Raw genomic sequence first — 23,248 nt, 5'->3', positions numbered from 1 at the left:
TTTCTTTCTTTCTTTTTCTTTCTCTTCTTTCTTTTCTTCTTCTTTCTTCTCTTCTCTTTTTCTTTCTTTCTTTCTCTCTCTCTTCTCTCTCTCTCTCTCTTTCTCTCTCTCTCTCTCTCTCTCTCTCTCTCTCCTCTCCTCTCTCTCTCTCTCTCTCTCTCTCTTCTTCTCTCTCTCCTCTCTCTCTCCTCTCTCTCTCTCTCTCTCTTCTCCCCCCTCTCCCTCTTCCCACATCCCTACCTCTCTTTCATAGACTCCACACTACACCCAGTCCAAAGCCCAGTCCCCCAGATAGACTTCACACTACACCCAGTCCAAGGCCCAGTCACCCAGCTAAACTCCACACTACACCCAGTCCAAGGCCCAGTCACCTACTGACCTGTGTCACAGAACTTCTGAGGCAGACATTTGGTCTCGTTGGTCCAGTCAGGCTGGTACTCATCACTGCCACACGGACGACACTTTGTGTCAGAGTATCCAGCACACTCTGCAAACACATAGAACCCTGGGGGGGGGAGAGAGACGGTTAGGAGGAGGCCAGACTGGCCCGCTGGTATTATCCCAATACCTGATTTCCAATGCTTTCTCAATGGGAGTCGTACATTTGACGGGCCGACGGATACGTAACCATCCGTTTAGCCAATTAGAAAACAGGGAAGTTTATACGTCACACACTGACCACGGACCAAAATGAATTTGTTCTAATTTGGTGTCCGTAAGCCACGGATCAGTCTGACTCAGCCCTTAGTCTGGACACCAGTTATACACCAATGTTCCAGTGGTCTGTTGATGTAGGAGGGGAATGGAGTATGTTTTTGTGTGCGTGCGTGTGCGCGTGCGTGTGTGTGTGTGTGTGTGCGTGCGTGTGCGTGTGTACAGTGTTTCTTCCTTTAAAAGTTGCGGGGAGTACTGCAGCACAGCTTGCGGGGTTCCGCAGAATTCTGTGGCACGTAATTTAAGTGTCAGCCATTGTTGCCAGAATGACGCGATTTACCACAATCTTCCACCATCTACCACAAACGGTCACGGCATAAGCTCCAAACTTTTAAAGGAAGAACCACTGTATGTGTGTGTGTGTGTGTGTGTGTATGTGTATGTGTGTATGTGTGTGTGCATATGTGTGCGTGTGTGTGTGTGTGCGTGTGTGTAGTTTACCTGGTTCACAACTGCTGCAGCATCTCTTTTCTTTGAGGTACTGCTGCTGGGAACAGGTGGGTCTAGACAGGGCTCTCTGGAAGGCAAAACACGGACCACTATGATCAATCTGGTTGTGTCAAGGTGACAGTAAATCCAAGCACAACATCATTCATTCACTCATTCATGCATTTGTTTGTTCATCCATCCATCCATAGGCATGATAAGCCTATTAGCTCTCAGCACATGAAATGACAGCCTGTCAGGACTTAACGGTGGCTGTAGGAAGGATAGGAAAGGGAGGAGGATTGCCCAACTCTTGCCTGCTGTCCGAAGAAAGAGAGAAAGAAAAAGARGACCTTAAAGGCATTCCATGGCTCACGCCTGTTACCACGGCAAACTTTCTCACATTCTTCCTGTTCCATGGCTCACGCCTGTTACCACGGCAAACTTTCTCACATTCTTAACCTGTTCCATGGCTACGTCTTACGACGGCAAACTTTCTCACAGTCATCCCTGTTCCAGGCTCACAGCCTGTATACCCACGGCAAACGTTTCTTCACATTATCTACTGTTGTCCATGCTCAACGCTGTTACCGGACGGGCAAACTTGTCTCGCTGTCAAGGAGCCCTGCTGAATTAAAGCTGTGTCTAACTCGATTGTGACTAAACTGTTTCTAACAATCAAGCCGTTTTTACAACTCCATAATGTCATCCATTAAGAACAAAGCATAAAAGTCCTAGTGCTTGCCTTCAGCAGAGCAGGACTGGCAGAGAGGCCCTGAAGTAGTCAACAGGATGATCCCAGGCTATAAAAGGGAGGTTGTCCCCAGTCGCCTCAGTGGTTTTGTTAACTTCTCTAGGAATAGGGGGCAGCATTTTCACAGTTTGGATGAAGCATCCCAAATTCAACTGCACTACTCATCCCCAGAAGATAGAATATGCCGTATTGTTAGTAATTTCGATAGAAAACACTCTGAAGTTTCTAAAACTGTTTGAATCATGTCTGTGAGTATAAACAGAACTTATTTAAGGCAGCGAAACCCCGAGGACAAACCATTCAGATTTTTTCTTTTTTAGGTTACTCTCTTTTCAATAATATTTCATTGGGAATACAGATTTCTAATTGACCTTCTTGCAGTTCCTACGGCTTCCACTGGATGTCAACAGTCTTTAGAAAATTGGTTGAGGTTTTTCTCTTTTGTAAATGAGAAGTACAGAGCCCATTTTGAATCAGGGTCACATGTGCTGTACTATTTGTTAGAGGCGCCATGACCAGAAACGCTAGCTACAGATTTTTTTAATCCTGTACTGAACAAGATCATCCGCGTTTTCAATTTTATCGATTATTACGTTAAAAAATATCTAAGTTTTATTACAAAAGTAGTTTGAACTGTTTGGCAAAGTTTACAGGTAACTTTTGAGATATTTTGTAGTCACGTTTCACGAGTTGGAACCGGTGTTTTTCGTGGATCAAACGCGCCAATAAATTCGACATTTTGGATATAAATCGACGAATTAATCAAACAGAGGACGCATTTGTGATGTTTAGGGACATATTGGAGTGCCAACAACAGAAGCTCGTAAAGGTAGGAGATGAATTATATTTGTATTCTGGTTTTGTGTTGCGCCTGCAAGGGTTGAAATATGCTTATCTCTCTTTGTTTACAATGGTGCTAACTCAGATAATAGCATCGTTTGTTTTCGGCGAAAAGCCTATTTGAATTGTGACATGTTGGCTGGATTCACAACCAGTGTAACTTTAATTTGGTATCTTTCATGTGTGAGTTTTTAAGGAAAGTTAGAATTTTTTATAGTAATTTTATTTGAATATGGCTCCTGCATTTTCTCTGGCTTTTGGGCCAAGTGAGACAGTAGCGTCCCACCTTAAACTCAGATTTTTGGATTATAAATAATGAATTTAACCGAACAAAACACTACATGTATTGTGGTAACAGAAAGTCCTATGAGTGTCATCTGATGAAGATCATCAAAGGTTAGTGATTCATTTTATCTCTATTTCTGCTTTTTGTTACTCCTCTCTTTGGCTGGAAAAATGGCTGTGTTTTTCTGTGGCTATGTACTGACCTAACATAATCGTTTGGTGTGCTTTCGCCGTAAATCCTTTTTGAAATCAGACATGTTGGCTGGATTCACAACAAGTGTAGCTTTAATTTGGTGTCTTTCATGTGTGATTTCATGAAAGTTGGATTTTTATAGTAATTTATTTGAATTTGGCGCTCTGCATTTTTACTGGCTTTTGGCCAAGTGGGACGTTAGCATCCCACATATCCCAGAGAAGTTAAAGCACGGAGTACATTATAATGAACACTTCAGCATTAGTCCTTCTCTACTGTGAACACTGATGGTGTTGTGATCTAGCCACCCTGTGCTGTTGGCAGAGGTACGGTGGTAAGCTAATACAATACCCCCCCAGAGTAATAGTGTTATGAGAGAAAACCGAACCCAGATGTAAAAAAACGACTCATTCTTCATTTCTATAAATCTTCACCACCACAGGCCCAGGGTGCTATGGCCCAGTATTACTGACCCCATCCTAAAGCATCTGACATTAGCTCTGTCTCACTGTCACAACTCCTGTCCCCTTCCCTCTGTCTCTGCCCCTACCAATTGTCCTCCAGTCACAAAGAAAATGAATTTAAAGCTTTTCACCTTGGAGTTTTTCTTGTGACCCACCAAGTAAACAAAACAAAGTCTCTAGCCAATTTATTTAACCTTTATTTAACGAGGCAAGTCAACTTAAGCTGCATCCCAGAAYGAATCAGCTGACTGGCTGCAACCAACCTTTTGAAACCCCCCAATGATAAACTGTTTCATCTGTGCGTCTGCAGTGCCCCAAAAACATGATGACACAAATCCCAACAAGTGTTTAATTACTTCCACAGAGTGTCTCACATGAGTCATTGTTTAACTTTAAACGATGAACGCCACTCACAGTTGTGACCACAGTCATAATGATCAACATGTGTTAGAAGAGACGAGATGACGAGAAGGACACAGTTCCCATACATCCGCAGAGAAGACAATCTTATAGCGGGATAAAAACAAAGAAAGGAGGTGGGCGAAGAATGGAGACGTGGTTCTGGGCGAAAGGGGACAGGAAACCAAAAGAATGCTGGGAATCGTATTTCTTGCCTCCGAACATCAGGCAATAATTATGAAACATTGTTGCAATATGTTTTCATTCCCTAAATATATAAGAGCATGGCCAGATCCACCCTAAATGATTACAGGCTATACAGAGAGAGACGGGCCAGGATATAACATAGACAAACAACCTTTCTAACTTTAACTGACAGTGCAACTACAGTCAGTTCAGTTACATACAGACAGCGGTTCCCAAACTGTCTGGATGCCAAACTGTTTTTGTGTGTGATTTGACCGATCAAAAAGTCTTTGAGTTTATCTTCTGTTGTGACCCACCAAGAGAGAGAGAGAGAGAGAGAAAGAGAGGAATAGAGAGATAGAGAAAGAGAGAGTGAGAAAGCGAGAGAGAGAGAGAGAGAAAGAAAGAAAGAAAGAAAGAAAGAGAGAAAGAAAGAGAAAGAGAGAGGGGGGAGAGAGAGTGAGAGAGGGAGAGAGGGGGGAGAGAGAGAGAAAGAGAGAGAGAGAAAAAGAAAGAAAGAAAGAAAGAAAGAGAGAAAGAAAGAGAGAGAGGGAGAGAGATAGTGAGAGAGAGAGAGAGAGATCTGTGATCCCTGATTCATATCATCTCCTATCATGTGAGATACATTCCAGTCTTTCTCAGCACGCTGGCTGATTTGCATAACTGCCACGCCAAGCTCTGACTCCTGGCCAACCTCCTTCAAAGGCAAACCTGACTCCTGGCCAACCTCCTTCACAGGCAAACCTGACTCCTGGCCAACGTCCCTCACAGCTAAACCTGACTCCTGGCCAACCTCCTTCACAGGCAAACCCGAATCCTGGCCAACGTCCCTCACAGCTAAACCTGACTCCTGGCCAACGTCCCTTTACAGCTATAACCTGACTCCTGGCCAACCTCCTTCACAGCTAACTGACTCCTGGCCAACGTCCCTCAACAGCTAAACCTACTCCTGGGCCAACCGTCCCCTCACGCTTAAACCTGACTCCTGGCCAACGTCCCTTTACAGCTAAACCTGACTCCCTGGCCAACGTCCCTCACAGCTAACACCCTGACTCCTGGCCAACCTCCCACAGCTCCTGCTCCTCAACAGCTTAAACGTGACTCCTGGCAAGTCCCTCACAGCTAAACCTGACTCCTGGCCAAGCCTCCTTCACAGCTAAACCGACTCCTGGCCAACGTCCTCACAGCTAAACCTGACTCCCGGCCAACGTCCACTCACAGCTAAACCTTGAACTCCTGGCCAACGTCCCTCTACAGCTAAACCTGACCTGGCACAACTCACTCACAGCTAAACTGACTCCTGCCAACGTCCCTCACAGCTAAACCTACCCCTGGCCAACGTCCCTCACAGCTAAACCTGACTCCTGGCCAACGTCCCCTTACAGATAACCTGACTCCTGCGCCAAACGTCCCTCACAGCTAAACCTGACTCCTGGCCAACGTCCTCACAGCTAAACCTGACTCCGGCAACGTCCTACAGCTAAACTGAACGCCGGCCAACGTCCCACAAGCTAAACCTGACTCCTGGCCAACGTCCCTCACAGCTAAACCTGACCCTCGTGACTCCCACGACCTAGGCCAACGTCCCTCACAGCTAAACCTGACCCTGGCCAACGTCCCTCACCAGCTAACCCGGGACTCCTGGCCAACGTCCCTACAGCTAAACCTGACTCCTGGCCAACGTCCCCTCGAGCAGCTAAACCTGACTCCTGGCCAACCGTCCCTCACAGCTAACCCTGACTCCTGGCAACCTCCTTCACAGGCAAACCGACTCCTGGCCAACGTCCCTCACAGCTAAACCTACTCCTGGCCAACGTCCTCACAGCTAAACCTGACTCCTGGTCAACGTCCCTGACAGCTAAACCTGACTCCTGGCCAACGTCCCTCAACAGCTAAACCTGACTCCTGGCCAACGTCCCTCAACAGGCTAAACCTGACTCCCCCGGGCGGACACCCCGGCAACCCCAGCCATCTCCTGCAACTCCCTTCCTCCACCCTGGGGCACCACGCCCCCCATAACGGGGTTTGAAGTGAGGAGAGGAGTGCGACGCGGGAGACGGAAGGGGGCGCAGAGTGGTAAGGAGAGGTGTGCTCATTTCGACGTGGAGGAACCTCCTTCACAGGCAAACCTGATCCTGGCCAACGTCCCTTCACAGCTCATGGAGGATCGGCCACTAGACTCAGGCCTGGGCCAGACGACCCGTCGCGTATTCAACAGGCGAGAAGAGCGCACATCGAAGCTCCTGGGCAACGGGTCAGTCACGGAAGACTGCAACCTGATATCTCGCCTGAGGCGAGTCGATCGCGCATGTCACCAAGAGGCAAGAACCCCGAGCTCCCTGGCCACCTCCCTTCACAGGCAAACCCGACCCCTGACCTTACGAGCTGCCGTCGGCATGCAGCAGGGCAGACCGCAGATCGTCGCCTGGCCAGAGGCGTACCTTGATGAATGCCAACGGAGGACGCAGCACCAACGCACCGCTGAGCTAAGCGGTTGGGCAACGTCCTCCTTGGAACCTCTCACAGGCAAACCCGATCTGGCACTCCTCGGCACAACCTACCGGCACACTTTCACAGGCACCTATCGAACCTAAGCACATCACTCGGCTGGCCACCTCCTTCCAGGCAACCCTGACTCCTGGCCAACTCTCGTTCACAGGAACAACGTCTGACCCTTCTGGCCAACCTCTTCACAGGCCACCTGACTCCTGGCCAACCTCACATCTCACATGAAAGTTAACTGGCCAGTGCTTTTCAGAAACTTCTCTAAGAACATAGACCTATCCACTTTATTACACCACTAAAGACATGACACCACTAGTCACTTCCTCCACTTCTCCCACGACTAATTATACCACTCTCAAGTATAAGTTACACAACAACTTATTTCTCGGTTCCTTCTACAACTCGTGGGCTGTCGGTCAGACATTTCGTCACATACAGTGAAAGCTCACCCTTGCCCACCTACTACACAATCCGACACTCACTGACACCTGACCCATCCAACCAGCACCCCACACCATCACACACCTCCTCTCCCTGCTTCCATGGTTGGGACCCACGCCACTGCGGACCCCTCATCGCTTACGCCTACCCTCCTGCGTCTACACAAAAGCATCCCCCCAAATCGGCTTGCGACCACTACACAGAAATCAAACCCAAAATTCAAGTCGGAACTCCACTCCAGACCAAACGGCCCACCACAGCCATTCCCACCAAGCTCCTAAAACAGCTGTCCGATGGCTCAGCTATACTTCTTACCGATCAAGCCAGTCCCTCTCCTTCCTGGCTGCCCTCTAGCTAGTCAGCTCGCGCATTTACTTTGGCATTACCAATATCCGACCAATGAGGCCGGCATCTCACGCAGTCCCCAATCCTGACACCCAGTTAACCCGACGTAATCGCCGATGCTCTCCAATGTTCTCACTTGGAATCCCCTCACCTGTCGAAGCATTTATTTGGGCTGCAATTTCTGAGGCTGGTAACTCTAATGAACTTATCCTCTGCAGCAGAGGAGACTCTGGGTCTTCCTGTCCTGTGGCGGTCCTCATGAGAGTCAGTTTCATCATAGCGCTTGATGGTTTTTGCGACTGCACTTGAAGAAACTTTCAAAGTTCTTGAAATTGTCTGAATTGACTGACCTTCATGTAATGATGGACTGTCATTTCTCTTTGCTTATTTGAGCTGTTCTTGTCATAATATGGTCTTGGTCTTTTACCAAATAGGGTTATGTTCTGTATACCACCCCTACCTTGTCACAACACAACTGATTGGCTCAAACCCATTAAGAAGGAAAGACATTCCACAAATTAACAAGGCACATCTGTTAATTGAAATGCATTCCAGCTGACTACTTTAAGCTGTCATCAAGGCAAATAATGTCTACTTTGTAGAATCTCACATATCAAATATATTTTGATTTGTTTAACACTTTTTTGGTTACTAAATTATTCAATATGTGTTATTTCATAGTTTTGATGTCTTCACTATTATTCTACAATGTAGAAAATAGTAAAAAATAAAGAAAAACCCTGGAATGAGTAGGTGTTTCCAAACTTTTGACTGGTACTGTATGCCAAGGCACACTGAAACTGTTTTGGCGGCTCGTGGTGACCCAACACCCAATTGAGACAGTTTTTGTTGCTGCTTCCTATATGTTGGCAGTTACCTCTAAGGTACTCAGCGAAGTTACTGCATGATAATCTCATGTCTTTTCATGCTAATGAGCAAGTGACATAAATTATGACTTTCAAACATTTTACTATTGGTTAACAAACCATGGAACAGCTATTTAGAAGCACTATCTCTGTCTAAATAACTGTCTGTTAATCTCTTGATGTGGACAGTAAACAGAACATTCTGCTGCTCCATTGCAAAGTACAAGGCTGCCAATGTATTTGACCGCAACTGTAGTTCCTGTATTTCTCAATGCTACATCTGTCATGCAGCCCATTGCTCAGAAAGTTGCGACATAAACCTGCAGGATGGGGGAAAACAGGGAAGCGAAAACCTCCTTAATCTCCCAGTCAAACCCACATGATTCTGACTTACAGTTACAAGACAGAAGCCAAACACACACACACACACACGCGCGCACGCACATGCACACACACACACACACACAGTGACTAAGGGGCTGTGTGAGGGGCCTCCAGCCAAGCCAAGCCTGCAGTTACATCTTTGGTGCCAACCAAATAGACCTCAACCACATACATACTTCCACCAGGACACAGTGAACCTAAAGAACTTAACAATAACATACCAAGAATGGACATAAAATCTTTAATCTTCTGACCAAATCACTGCCTATTTCCCCAATTTGATGAGGCTTTCTGTATGCAAAATACACTTTTCATCTATCTGAACAGTGCCAAAACAGAGCATGTCTTTATAAGGAATGTCATACCCTCATCCTAATAACCACACCAATAACAGGTTATAACCTACTGTACACCCATATACCACACCAATAACAGGTTATAACCTACTATATGCCCATATAACCACACCAATAACAGACTATAACCTACTGTACACCCATATAACCACACCAATAATAGACTATAACCTACTGTACACCCATATACCACACCAATAACAGACTATAACTTACTGTACACCCATATAACCGCACCAATAACAGGCTATAACCTACTGTACACCCATATAACCACACCAATAACAGGCTATAACCTACTGTACACCCATATAACCACACCAATAACAGGCAATAACCTACTGTACACCCATATAACCACACCAATAACAGGCTATAACCTACTGTACACCCATATAACCACACCAATAACAGGCTATAACCATATCTTCGTCATTCCCACAACCATAACCCATCACGATGCATTGGAATGGAAACGAGAACGTCCGGTAAAAAACAAGGCCAGCAAGAATGCATCCAGTTTGATGTGGCTTCTGAGGTTTACCGGGACCGGGAGAGGGGCGGGAGCGTGTGGACACGACCCAAACATAACTGTTTCCAGTCATCGCTGGAACATAAACATTTCTTTCAATGTATATTTATCTGTCAACTCCACCAGAACAATAACAATGGCTGGATGGAAACTGTGCAACAACAAGCACACACACAAATCTAGTTGTTTCAACTAATTATTAACAAGTAACTGCTTCCACAGCCTTTTTATTTGTTTACTAAACTTGTCGGTCCAAGTGTTACCTGACCCCCCAAAAAAATCGTTGCCCAAAATTAGCTCCAACTTGAGAAATCTTTGGCCCAAAAATTCAGTCAATCTAAAATTATGCTTTTGCTCAAGTTGTCTCACATGTTCGTTCAACTATGAATTATTGTTTGGGCATTTGAACTAAAGAAGGCTTTGCAAGTAGTTATAGTAACAGTGCTTTTAACATACAATGTTTTACATTTACAAATTTGACACACCTTGACATACATGATTACATTGTGCATGTTCATTTATACAATAATTATTATTCAAACATGTCCTCATCTGTGATTTGAACTCACAACCTCAGTTCAACGCAATCCGAGCGTCCTGCTACGCCACCATGGCTGTGTCAGTTATCAGTTCATCCGTCTATTCTCTCACYATTGATTTGATTGACTTATTTCAACAATTTGAGGTTTTCAGTCTAGTTGTCTAATGTTGCTGGTGCATATTATTATGTTTTAATGTTACTCCTGAATCACTGTGGTAAATGTAGTAGTTTTTCTTCAGTGTGTTTTTAATAGAGCTGGGATTTACTTCGAAGTGTAAATTGTAGCAGTACAAGTTCAATCAGTTATTGACATAGACATGGCTGCAATGCAGGAAGATTGGAATGCTGTGAACCAAGAGGTTGTGAGTTCAAATCCCAGATGAGGACATGTTGAGTAATAATTGTATAAATGAACATGCACAATGTAATCATGTAAGTCAAATGTGTAAATTGAAAACATTGTATGTATAAAAGCACTGTGTGTAACTTCTATTTTAGTTAAGATGCCGAAATAATAATTTCTAGTTGAATGAACATACCAGTCAATTTAAGCAAAGACACATAATTTTATAATTTTTGCCTACATTTTCTCATATAGGAGCTTAGATTGGGCCAACTAAAAATGTTAAGCTCAGGTAACACTTTGACCAAAGAGTTGAGTAAACAAAGAAAGCATGTGGAACCAGTTACTTAATTCATAATATTTAGTTAAAACAACTCAACAAAAAAAAATCACAGTGTAGGCTAGATCTAGAGGACAGAAAACGTTTGATACATCAACTAAAACAGTTGTCTTGCAATGGCTAGTGTCAATATCCAGAATACACAATCAATCTATTCTATATGCAGCACTTATTTGATGTATGCATGTTTGACTTACCTGTGCGCACAGAGTGAGAACCAGATGGATGATCCAGCCTTGAAATATCCAACTGGTGGAGAAGTGAACTCTCATTTCTCCTGATTATTCACACACCAGAAAAGAGAAGAAAGCCAGTTGTCTTGTACAGATTTAGGATGATGGATATTGTCGACATTCAAAGGAATCAGTGTGGTTTGTCTGTAAGGCTGGGGATCTTTGAGGGAACTGCAAGGAGCCTCCAGACCGTATATCATTCTCGCTCCGCATGCCCGGTAATGCACGCTCTGCTCTCCTCTCTCCTCACCAATGCACTCTGGAGTGAGCAGCCTCTTGTCTGAGCAAGCTTGTGAAAACAGAGTAAGCTTACTAGGGGAGAGAGAGTCTAAACTCCTCCTATGCCCTTGTAACCCCCCTCCGTGTGTGTGTTTTGATTGCCTCAGACATGTGTGAGATGCTTTAAAGTAATGTGCTTTCACATTTAAATGAATCCATATAAACCATCTAAATCCACATAACTTCATACATCTAGGCTGTCTCTTCCTCTCCACTGTCTTCAACTAACATGACATTCTGTGGTGAGTGCTGTAGTGTATTCATTGCAATGAAAACAATGCACAAACCTAGTAATATAGAGATTTAGGGGTGATATTATAAGGTTTGAACCACTGACCCTACATTCATAGGGTAAACACAATACCTATTGTGCCATAAAAGTTCAGACCCCTTGGCTGGTGGGTATGTGATATGTGTAACAAAATGAGTGAGTGGTATTTGTGGACCCTTTGTACCAGCCTCATTTATCCTCTCTCTCTCTCTCTCTCTCTCCCACCTCACCTCCCTCTGTTCGCCTGTCTGTACTCCACTCTCAGCTCTACCCCTCCTGCATCCATTCTAAGCCTCCAGCTATAATTTAATATTTGCATAACCGTCACTTTAGATTAGAAGAATGGCTTTCTTCACATTTACTCACCCCTCCTACCTCTGTCTCTCGTTCTCTCTCTCTCGTTCTCCCYCTCTCTCGTTCTCTCGTTCTCTCTCTCGTTCTCTCTCTCTCTTTCTCTCTCTCTCTCATACCAGGGACCAGCATAATCTCAAATGCAAATTCTTGTAATTGTATTTTTTTCTAGGTGTGAGAGGGGGGGGTATATTTCCTGGAAGCATTCTCTGGAACTTGAGAAAAGGAAATCTTCTAATTCCATGCTCCAGGAACACAGAGCCGACTGAGACGGAGTTGGACTTCTAATTACTGTAGGTCATTCCAGGATTCCGTGAAACTTTGCTTCAGATAACGATGATCCAAAGAACCAGGGATGTGTTGTATGAGTGATATCTGATATAAAGAAAGATATACTCTCTGTTTGTATATACTGTATATGATTTGCTGCTATTGTTCCTGTTATACAGTTATAAGCCTACACTTCAATGTAAGTTATTTTCTATGTCAATAAAAATTACTATTATAATTTTYCCCCCCACCTTTATTTAACCAGGTAGGCCAGTTGAGAACAAGTTCTCATTTACAACTGCGACCTGGCCAAGATAAAGCAAAGGAGTGCGACACAAACAACAACACAGAGTTGCACATAGACTAAACAAACGTACAGTCAATAACACAATTGAAAAGTCTATATACAGTGTGTGCAAATGTAGTAAGATTAGGGAGGTAAGACAATAAATAGGCCATAGTGGCGAAATAGTTAGAATTTAGCAATTAAACACTGGAGGGATATACAGGATGTGCAGAAGATGAATGTGCAAGTAGAGATACTGGGGTGCAAAGGAGCAAATTAAATAACAATATGGGGATGAGGTAGTTGGGTGGGCTATTTACAGGTGCAATGATCAGTAAGCTGCTCTGACAGCTGATGCTTAAAGTTAGTGAGGGATTTCAGTGATTTTTGCAATTCGTTCCAGTCATTGGCAGCAGAGAACTGGAAGGAAAGGCAGCCAAAGGGTGAGTTGGCTTTGGGGGTGACCTTTTTGGGAGTTGGCTTTGGAGCACGTGCTACAGGTGGGTGCTGCTGTGGTTACCAGTGATCTGAGATAAGGCAGGGCTTTACCTAGCAAAGACTTAAGGATGACCTGGAGCCAGTGGGTGTGGCGACAATGGCACTGTGATAGACTGCATCCAATTTGCTGAGTAGTGTTGGAGGCTATTTTGTAAATGACATCGCCGAAGTCAAGGATCGGTAGGACAGTCAGTTTTACGAGGGTATGTTTATCAGCAATTCGTTCCAGTCATTGGCAGCAGAGAACCGGAAGGAAAGGCGGCAAAGGAGGAGTTGGCTTTGGAGCTTGTCTCTCATTGATGAGACCTTTACAATGACACTAAATGGAGACGTATTTGTTTTCAGTTAGTCACTGGAAGTGCTTCACTCTGTTCTGTTTTTGCCCCCCTCTCTCTGGCCCTTCCCGTAAGCCTTCGCTTAGTAGGCAGGGCCTATCTACAGTTAGCAGAGTGGCAATTAGGAGCTGGAACTGACTAGCGTAGCAATTAAATGTTTCAACTTAAACTCTGAACATATCGCTAACACACAACATGCACAGTTCAAGGCTTCAGTTCAGCCTCTAATACCAAACACAGCTAACGCCACAGAGCCATCTGCCTGTGTCTGTGTCTGTCTGCCTGTGTCTGTCTGGCTAAACATTGCCCAAAAGGCCAATGCAAAGTGATTTATTGGGCATGTTCGGCAAATAAGCCTCCACCCACCCTAATTTCTGCTACAGGCAACCCACTTACAAAGGGAGAGTAAAACCTGGACAACCAGGAAAGGGCAAGGAAGGTTTCCATTAATACATGCTCGTGGTCTGCCACACTCGGAATGTGACTGTGTGTTTTCGGCCATAGAAGTGACCACAGTGCTGGACTCGGCTCAAAGGGTTCTTTATCCTGTTTGCAGGTGTCACTGGCAAGCGCACACACACACACACACACACACACACACACACACACACACACACCCCCCTAAAGGGCAGAGAGCGGTAGAAACAGTAGAAGGGAATCATGTGGTTGCGACTTGAAGACAATTTCAAATAAAATAAAATGTTATTAGTCACATGCACCGAATACAACAGGTGTAGACCTTACAGTGAAACGCTGAATACAACAGGTGTAGACCTTACAGTGAAATGCTGAATACAACAGGTGTAGACCTTACAGTGAAACGCTGAATACAACAGGTGTAGACCTTACAGTGAAATGCTTACTTACGAGCCCCTAACCAACAACGCAGCTAACACAAAAAAATACAGATAAGAAATAAAAGAAAAAGTAATTGAAGAGCAGCAGTAAAATAACAATAGCGAGACTATATACAGGGGGGCAGCGTTTAGTTGATGTAATATGTACATGTAGGTAGAGTTATTAAAGTGACTATGCATAGATGATAACAGAGTAGCGGGGGTGTAGAAGGGGGGGGGGGGGTGGGGGCAATGCAAATAGTCTGGGTAGGCATTTGATTAGCTGTTCAGGAGTCTTATGGCTTGGGGGTAGAAGCTGTTTAGAAGTCTCTTGGACCTGCTGCGTGCTTTGGAAACAGACATGATCTTCTGACTCGCCACACAAACACTGTAGTAAGTTAAATAAAAACACAGGACCCCAAGTCATCATTCACCAAAGTTTCACCAAAGGCTTAAAGCCTCCTCTGACACACTGCAAACACAGCTAAGCTCTTAGGGAAATCAGCCACTCTCACAAATACCAGCATGGTCCCACTAGGTTCCATTCCTACCCACACGGTACACGGTTCTCAACTACATCAATTATTTGTCCACCTGGTGAGTTATCAGCAACAAGTTAAATATTAAAGGGAATATGCTAATACTGTTCTGTGTGAGGGGTGGGGACAGGGTGATACATTGACAGGAGAGCACAAAGCTTCACACATCACTCCCTACAGTACACTGTATACTGGTGCAAGGACTCTGTAAATGGTTTCAGAGTCTGTCCCAGCTAGTGAACTTTGGAATCCTGGACAGACAAAGGGACATAAAGCTCTTTGAAGTTTCTAGAAGTTGCGGCTGTGTGTGAAAGATGAGGGGGGATTCTGTGTATTTACCAAGGTTTATTACTCTGAACACCTGCTGAAACCTTGAGCTCTGTATTAAAAAGGATGTTTTTACATWCATATACACACACAATAATCACCATAAGCAGGTGTACATGAGTACACAATTGTTTATTTTGTGTTTTATTATTTCATGACACCAATTTCAAATGTACATAATAATATGGGTCCCGCCTTCATTTCAGTGTATCATACAGCTTACTTGTAGAGCATAACATGTAATTAAAATGATCCCAAAGAGAAAATAACTCAACAAAAATTAAACAGCCACTTTAGAAAATAACCACCAGAGACACTGAAACACGCAGAGGCAGAACGAGACAGAAAAGGAGAGAGTGAGAGTGAGAGTCAGAGTGAGAGAGAGAGTGAGAGATGGATGGAGGGATTAAGGAAGACTATTAGTGTTCTCTTTGCCCTCACATTTCCAACAGAAAAACAACAAATCCAATGAAAGGTAGTGATGTGGATGTACATCCTCCATAATAAGACTGAAATCAAAACAGAATAAAGAGAAAGTAATAAAACACTGAAGTGCAGATTTCTTTGGAGGAATTAAGTCTTAAATCATTAATTAATATCAAAACAACGAGAGACGTGATGAAATACAACAGACAATTTTCACTTCAAGTAGGCAATTCCCCAGAGCCATGAACATACAGACGTCAGTTAGTTAGCTACTCCTCTCCATGTTGACACAAAGGTTCCGGAACAATCACATTCTGACAAAGAACGCCACTAAAATTCTAACTAGACTGGAACGTTCAGAAAGCTTTTGGTGCCAACATGGCACCTGTAAAAATTCCAAAACAAACCCAGTTGGCCAAATCTTAGTGGCTGTATCTCAATAGTATAATAATGAATTTCTCTCCTTGAGACAAGGAGAGGAAACCACTTCAGACTATTGACATACACCCTGGACCTGATCAAATATGTAAAAAAGGGCACCCTTCCTTCCTTTCCTCCTAGGGCTCAGTGCTGTCCCCCGTCCAGTCAGGGAGGAGTGAAGGCTGCATTCAGAAGGCGTTCGAGCAGAGACCCTGATCTGGCCCATCGTTGGAGCCTGGGCTGGCGCTCGCACACAATGGAGGCTCATGGGATATGTAGTGGGCTTGCTGCTAGGCGGTTCGGCGGCGGAAGGAGGATCACTTCTTTCTCTGGAAAACGTTGGCCAGCATGGCGCCGGACGTGGTCAGCTGACCCATCTTACTCAGGAACTTGGTCTTGGCGTCTTCCCCAACCAGACTGGCAGCGATGGACACAGATCTACAGGAACAGAAACATACACAGTTTGAACACATGTAAATATGTATTAGCATCATCACTGGTCCACAGATATACAGATACAGTATATGGTTATATTGATGATAGCATGTACAATGGAATATAGATTATATTATATAGTGCACACTGGGATATAGATTATACTATATAGTGCACACTGGGATATAGATTATATTATATAGTACACACTGGGATATAGATTATATTATATAGTGCACACTGGGATATAGATTATATTATATAGTGCACACTGGGATATAGATTATATTATATAGTGCACACTGGGATATAGATTATATTATTTAGTGCACACTGGGATATAGATTATACTATTTAGTGCACACTGGGATATAGATTATACTATTTAGTGCACACTGGGATATAGATTATATTATATAGTTATTATAATTATACCCATCTATAACGCGCAGTGTCATTAATATAAGTATATATCTATATCCCAGGTGTGTACTATAATATATAATTTATCCCAGTGTGCACTAATATATAATATCTATATCCCGTGTGCACTATATAAATAATCTATATCCCAGTGTGTACTATATAAATCATCTATATCCAGTGTGCACTAAATAAGTATAATCTATATCCCAGTGTGCACTTATAGTATATAATTATATCCCAGTGTTACTATATAATATAATCTATATCCCAGTGTGCACTAAATATATAATCTTTATCCAGTGTGTACATATTATATTATATCTTCTCCAGTGTGTGCTAATATAATATAATCTTATCCCAGTGTGCAGTATATATATAATCTATTCCCCAGTGTGTACTATATAATATAATCTATATCCCAGTGTGCCTATATAATCTATATATCCCAGTGTCTATATAATATAATCTATATCCCAGTGTGCACATGATATTAAATCTTATATCCCAGTGTGCATAATAGTTATATAATCTATATCCCAGTGTGTACTGATATGTAGATATAATAATCTATTATCCATCAGTGTGCATATAAATAATATTATTATATCCCCAGTGTGCACTATAATTATTAAATAATCTAACAATAATATTAACTATATAAAATAATCCACCAGTGTGACTATATAATATAATCTATATCCCAGTGTGCACAAATATAATATCATATCCCAGTGTGCATATATATATATAATCTATATCCCAGTGTGCACACTAATATAATATAATCTATATCCCACAGTGTGCACTATATAATATAATCTATATCCCAGTGTGCACTATATAATTAATCTATATCCCAGTGTGCACTAATAATATAAATCGTATATCCCAGTGTGCACTATATAATATAATCTTTCCCAGTGTGCACTATATAATAAATCTTATCCCAGTGTGCACTATATAATAACTATATCCCAGTGTGCAGCTAATATAATAATAATCTAATAATTATCCCAGTGTGCACTATATAATATAATCTATTCCCAGTGTGCACTATATATATAATCTATATCCCAGTGTGCAGTATATAATCTACTATATCCCAGTGTGCACTATAATATATATAATCTTTATATTCCCAGTGTGCATAATATAATCTATCCCAGTGTGCACTATATAATATAATCTATATCCAGTGTGCACTATATATGTATAATAATATCTATATCCCAGTGTGCACTATATATATATCTAATATCCCAGTGTGCATATATAATCTATATCCCAGTGTGCATATAATATTAATCTATTACCAGTGTGCACTAATAATATAATCTATATCCCAGTGTGCCACTATATAATATAATCTATATCCTCAGTGTGCACTATAAATATTAAATCTATATCCCAGTGTGCACTAAATAATATAATCTATATCCCAGTGTGCACATATATAATATATTATATCCCAGTGTGCACTAAATATATAATCTACCCAGTGTGACTAATAATTCTATATCCAGTGTGCACTAAATAATATAATATAATCTATATATCCCAGTGTGCACTATATAATATAATCTATATCCAGTGTGCACTAATAATTAATCTATATCCCAGTGTGCACTATATAAATATATCTAATATTCCCAGTGTGCACTATATAGTATAATCTATATCCCAGTGTGCACTATATAATATAATCTATATTCCATTGTACATGCTATCATCAATATAACCATATACTGTATCTGTATATCTGTGGACCAGTGATGATGCTAATACATATTTACATGTGTTCAAACTGTGTATGTTTCTGTTCCTGTAGATCTGTGTCCATCGCTGCCAGTCTGGTTGGGGAAGACGCCAAGACCAAGTTCCTGAGTAAGATGGGTCAGCTGACCACGTCCGGCGCATGCTGGCCAACGTTTTCCAGAGAAAGAAGTGATCCTCCTTCCGCCGCCGAACCGCCTAGCAGCAAGCCCACTACATATCCCATGAGCTCCATTGTGTGCGAGCGCCAGCCCAGGCTCCAACGATGGGCCAGATCAGGGTCTCTGCTCGAACGCCTTCTGAATGCAGCCTTCACTCCTCCCTGACTGGACGGGGGACAGCACTGAGCCCTAGGAGGAAGGAAGGAAGGGTGCCCTTTTTTACATATTTGATCAGGTCCCAGGTGTATGTCAATAGTCTGAAGTGGTTTCCTCTCCTTGTCTCAAGGAGAAAATTCATTATATACTATTGAGATACAGCCACTAAGATTTGGCCAACTGGGTTTGTTTTGGAATTTTTACAGGTGCCTTATGTTGGCACCAAAAGCTTTCTGAACGTTCCAGTCTAGTTAGATTTTAGTGGCGTTCTTTGTCAGAATGTGATTGTTCCGAACCTTTGTGTCAACATGGAGAGGAGTAGCTAACTAACTGACGTCTGTATGTTTCATGGCTCTGGGAATTGCCTACTTGAAGTGAAAATGTCTGTTGTATTTCATCACGTCTCTCGTTGTTTTGATATTAATTATGAATTTAGACTTAATTTCTCCAAGAAATCTTGCACTTCAGTGTTTTTTTACTTTCTCTTTATATCTGTTTGATTTCAGTCTTTATTATGGAGATGTACATCCACATCACTACCTTTCATTGGATTTTGTTGTTTTTCTGTGGAAATGAGGCAAAGGAAGAACACTAATAGTCTTCTTAATCCCCTCCATCCATCCTCTCACTCGCTCACTTCTCACTCTCTCCTTTTGTCTCGTTCTGCCTCTGCGTCTTTCATGTCTCTGGTGGTTATTTCTAAAGTGGCTGTTTAATTTTTGTTGAGTTATTTTCTCTTTGGATCATTTTAATTAGCATGTTATGCTCTACTACAAGTAAGCTGTATGATACACTGGAAATGAAGGCGGGACCCATATTATTATGTACATTTGAAATTGGTGTCATGAAATTAATAAACAAAAATAAACAATTGTGTACTCATGTACACCTGCTTATGGTGATTATTGTGTGTGTATATGTAGTAAAAACATCCTTTTAATACAGAGCTCAAGGTTTCAGCAGGTGTTCAGAGTAATAAACCTTGGTAAATACACAGAATCCCCCTCATCTTTCACACACAGCCGCAACTTCTAGAACTTCAAAGAGCTTTATGTCCCTTTGTCTGTCCAGGATTCCAAATCACTAGCTGGGACAGACTCTGAAACCATGTTACAGAGTCCTTGCACCAGTATACAGTGTACTGTAGGGAGTGATGTGTGAAGCTTTGTGCTCTCCTGTCAATGTATCCACCCTGTCCCCACCCCTCACACAGAACAGTATTAGCATATTCCCTTTAATATTTAAACTTGTTGCTGTACTACTCACCAGGTGGACAAAATAATTGATGTAGTTGAGAACCGTGTACCGTGGTGTAGGAATGGGAACCTAGTGGGACCATGCTGGTATTTGTGAGAGTGGCTGATTTCCCTAAGAGCTTAGCTGTGTTTGCAGTGTGTCAGGAGGAGGCTTTAAGCCTTTGGTGAAACTTTGGTGAATGATGACTTGGGGTCCTGTGTTTTTATTTAACTTACTTAAAGTGTTGTTGTGGCGAGTCAGAAGATCATGTCTGTTTCCAAAGCACGCAGCAGGTCCAAGAGACTTCTAAACAGCTTCTACCCCCAAAGCCATAAGACTCCTGAACAGCTAATCAAATGCCTACCCAGGACTATTTGCATTGCCCCCCCCCCCCCCCCTCCTTTTACACCACCGCTACTCTGTTATCATCTATGCATAGTCACTTTAAATAACTCTACCTACATGTACATATTACATCAACTAAACGCTGCCCCCCTGTATATAGTCTCGCTATTGTTATTGTTACTGCTGCTCTTGAATTACTTTTTTTTTTTCTTATCTGTATTTTTTGTTTAGCTGCGTTGTTGGTTAGGGGTCGTAAGTAAGCATTTCACTGTAAGGTCTACACCTGTTGTATTCAGCGTTTCACTGTAAGGTCTACACCTGTTGTATTCAGCATTTCACTGTAAGTCTACACCTGTTGTATCAGCATTTCACTGTAAGGTCTACTACACTGTTGTATCACATTTCACTGTAAGGTCTACACCTGTTGTGTATTCAGCGTTTCACTGTAAGGTCTACACCTGTTTATCGGTGCATGTGACTAATAACATTTTTATTTTATTTGAAATTGCTTCAAGTCGCACCACATGATTCCCTTCTACTGTTTCTACCGCTCTCTGGTGCCCTTTAGGGGGGTGTGGTGTGTGTGTGTGTGTGTGTGTGTGTGTGTGTGTGTGTGTGCGCTTGCCAGTGACACCTGCAAACAGGATAAAGAACCCTTTTTGAGCCGAGTCCAGCCCACTGTGGTCACTTCTAATGGCGGAAAACACACAGTCACATTCCGAGTGTGGCAGGACCACGAGCCATGTGATTAATGGAAACCTTTCCTTGCCCTTTCCTGGTTGTCCAGGTTTTACTCCTCGCCTTGTGTAAGTGGGTTGCCTTGTAGCAGAATTTAGGGGGGTGGGTTGGAGGCTTTTTTGCCGAAATGCCCAATAAATCACTTGGCATTGGCCTTTTGGGCAATGTTTAGCCAGACAGACACAGGCTAGACAGACACAGGAACAGGCAGATGGCTCTGTGGCCGTTAGCTGTGTTTTGGTATTAAGGCTGAATGAAGGCTTCGAACTGTGCATGTTGTGTGTTAGCGATATGTTCAGAGTTTAAGTTGAAACATTTAATTTGCTACGCTAGTCAGTTCCAGCTCCTACATTGCCACTCTGCTAACTGTAGTAGGCCCCTGCCTTACTAAGCGAGGCTAGCGGGAAAGGGGCCAGAGAGAGGGGGGCAAAAACAGAACAGAAGTGAAGCACTTCCAGTGTTACTAACTGAAAAACAATACGTCCCATTAGTGGTCATTGTAAAGGTCTCATCATGAAGGGAAGGAAAACCCAAAGCCCTTTCCAAAGCCACTCCTCCTTTGCCGCCTTTTCTCTTCGGTTCTCTGCTGCCAATGACTTGGAACGAATTGCTTGGATAAACCATACACGCTCGTAAACGACTGGTCCTACGATCTTACTTCGGCGATGTCAATTTACAAAATAAGCCTCCAACAGCTACTCAGAAAATTGGATGCGCTACACAGTGCCATTCTGTCGCACACACCCACTGGCTCCAGGTCATCCTTAAGTTCTTTGCTAGGTAAAGCCCTGCCTTATCTCAGATCACTGATAACCACAGCGCACCACTGTAGCACGTGCTCCAAAGCCAACTCCCAAAAAGGTCACCCCCAAGCCAACTCACCTTTGCTGCCTTTTCCTTCACGTTCTTCTGCTGCCAATGACTGGAACGAATTGCAAAATCACTGAAATCCTCCACTAACTTTAAGCATCCAGCTTGTATGAGCAGCTTCTTGATCATTGCACCTGTAAATAGCCCCACCCAACTACCTTCACCCATATTGTTTTTAATTTGCTCCTTTGCCAACCGCAGTATCTCTACTTGCACATTCAGTCTTCTGCACATCTGTATATCCTCCAGGTTTAATTGCTCAATTCTAACTATTTCGGCCACATTGGCATATTATGTTTACCTCTAATCTTACTACATTGCACACCATGTATAACTAAGGACTTTTTCAATTGTGTTATGACTGTACGTTTGTTTAGTTATGTGAACTCTGTGTTTGTTGTTTGTGTCGCACTCCTTTGCTTATCTTTGGCCAGTTCGGCAGTTTGAAATGGAGAGAACTTGTTCTACTGGCCTACCCGGTTAAATAAAGGTGGGGGGGAAATTAAATAGTAATTTTTACTTGACATAGAAAATAACTTACATTGAAGGTAGGCTTATAACTGTTTAACAGGAACAAATAGCAGCAAATCAATGAACAGGTTTATATACAAAACAGAGAGTATATCTTTCTTTATATCAGATATCACTCATACAACACGTCCCTGGTTCTTTGGATCATCGTTATCTGAAGAAAGTTTCACGGAATCCTGGAATATGACTACAGTAATTTAGAAAGTCCAACTCCGTCTCAGTCGGGCTCTGTGTTTCCTGGAGCATGGAATTAGAAAGATTTCCTTTTCTCAAGTTCCGAGGAATGCTTTCCAGGAAATATTTACCCCCCCCTCTCACACCTAGAAAAAAAATACAATTACAAGAATTTGCATTTGAGATTAGCTGGTCCCTGGTATGAGCAAGAGAGAGAGAAAGAGAGAAGAGAGAACGAGAGAGAGAACGAAGGAGAACGAGCAGAGAGGGGGAGAACTGAGAGAGACACATAACAACAGACGAAAGACAGAGGTGGAGGGGGAGTAAATTGGAAGAAAGCCATTCTCTCATCTAAAGTGACGGTATGCAAATATTTAAATTATAGCTGGTAGGCTTAGAATGGATGAGGGGGGTAGAG

At 42.8% G+C, this 23,248-nt stretch overlaps 2 protein-coding genes across 2 annotated transcripts in view; both read right to left on the bottom strand.

The window, feature by feature from the left end:
- The window catches only part of LOC112080814 (tumor necrosis factor receptor superfamily member 11A), a 27,120-nt gene extending 15,703 nt beyond the window's left edge, over positions 1-11,417 (bottom strand). The window contains exons 1-3 of the mRNA XM_070442722.1: positions 11,112-11,417; positions 1,156-1,231; positions 376-505 (exon numbers count right to left, since the gene is read on the bottom strand). Of these exons, the coding sequence (XP_070298823.1) occupies positions 376-505; positions 1,156-1,231; positions 11,112-11,186 (281 nt within the window). The 5' untranslated portion in view covers positions 11,187-11,417. The remainder of the gene's footprint in view (positions 1-375; positions 506-1,155; positions 1,232-11,111) is intronic.
- Positions 11,418-15,252: 3,835 nt separating this feature from the next.
- The window catches only part of LOC112080812 (RAB11-binding protein RELCH homolog), a 103,433-nt gene continuing 95,437 nt past the window's right edge, over positions 15,253-23,248 (bottom strand). Inside the window, 1 exon segment of the mRNA XM_070442721.1 lies at positions 15,253-16,423. Within this exon segment, the coding sequence (XP_070298822.1) occupies positions 16,303-16,423 (121 nt within the window). The 3' untranslated portion in view covers positions 15,253-16,302.

Source organism: Salvelinus sp. IW2-2015, unplaced genomic scaffold, assembly GCF_002910315.2.
Source record: "Salvelinus sp. IW2-2015 unplaced genomic scaffold, ASM291031v2 Un_scaffold16518, whole genome shotgun sequence".
Lineage (NCBI taxonomy): Eukaryota > Metazoa > Chordata > Actinopteri > Salmoniformes > Salmonidae > Salvelinus > Salvelinus sp. IW2-2015.
This window is presented reverse-complemented; position numbering and strand designations above follow the sequence as displayed.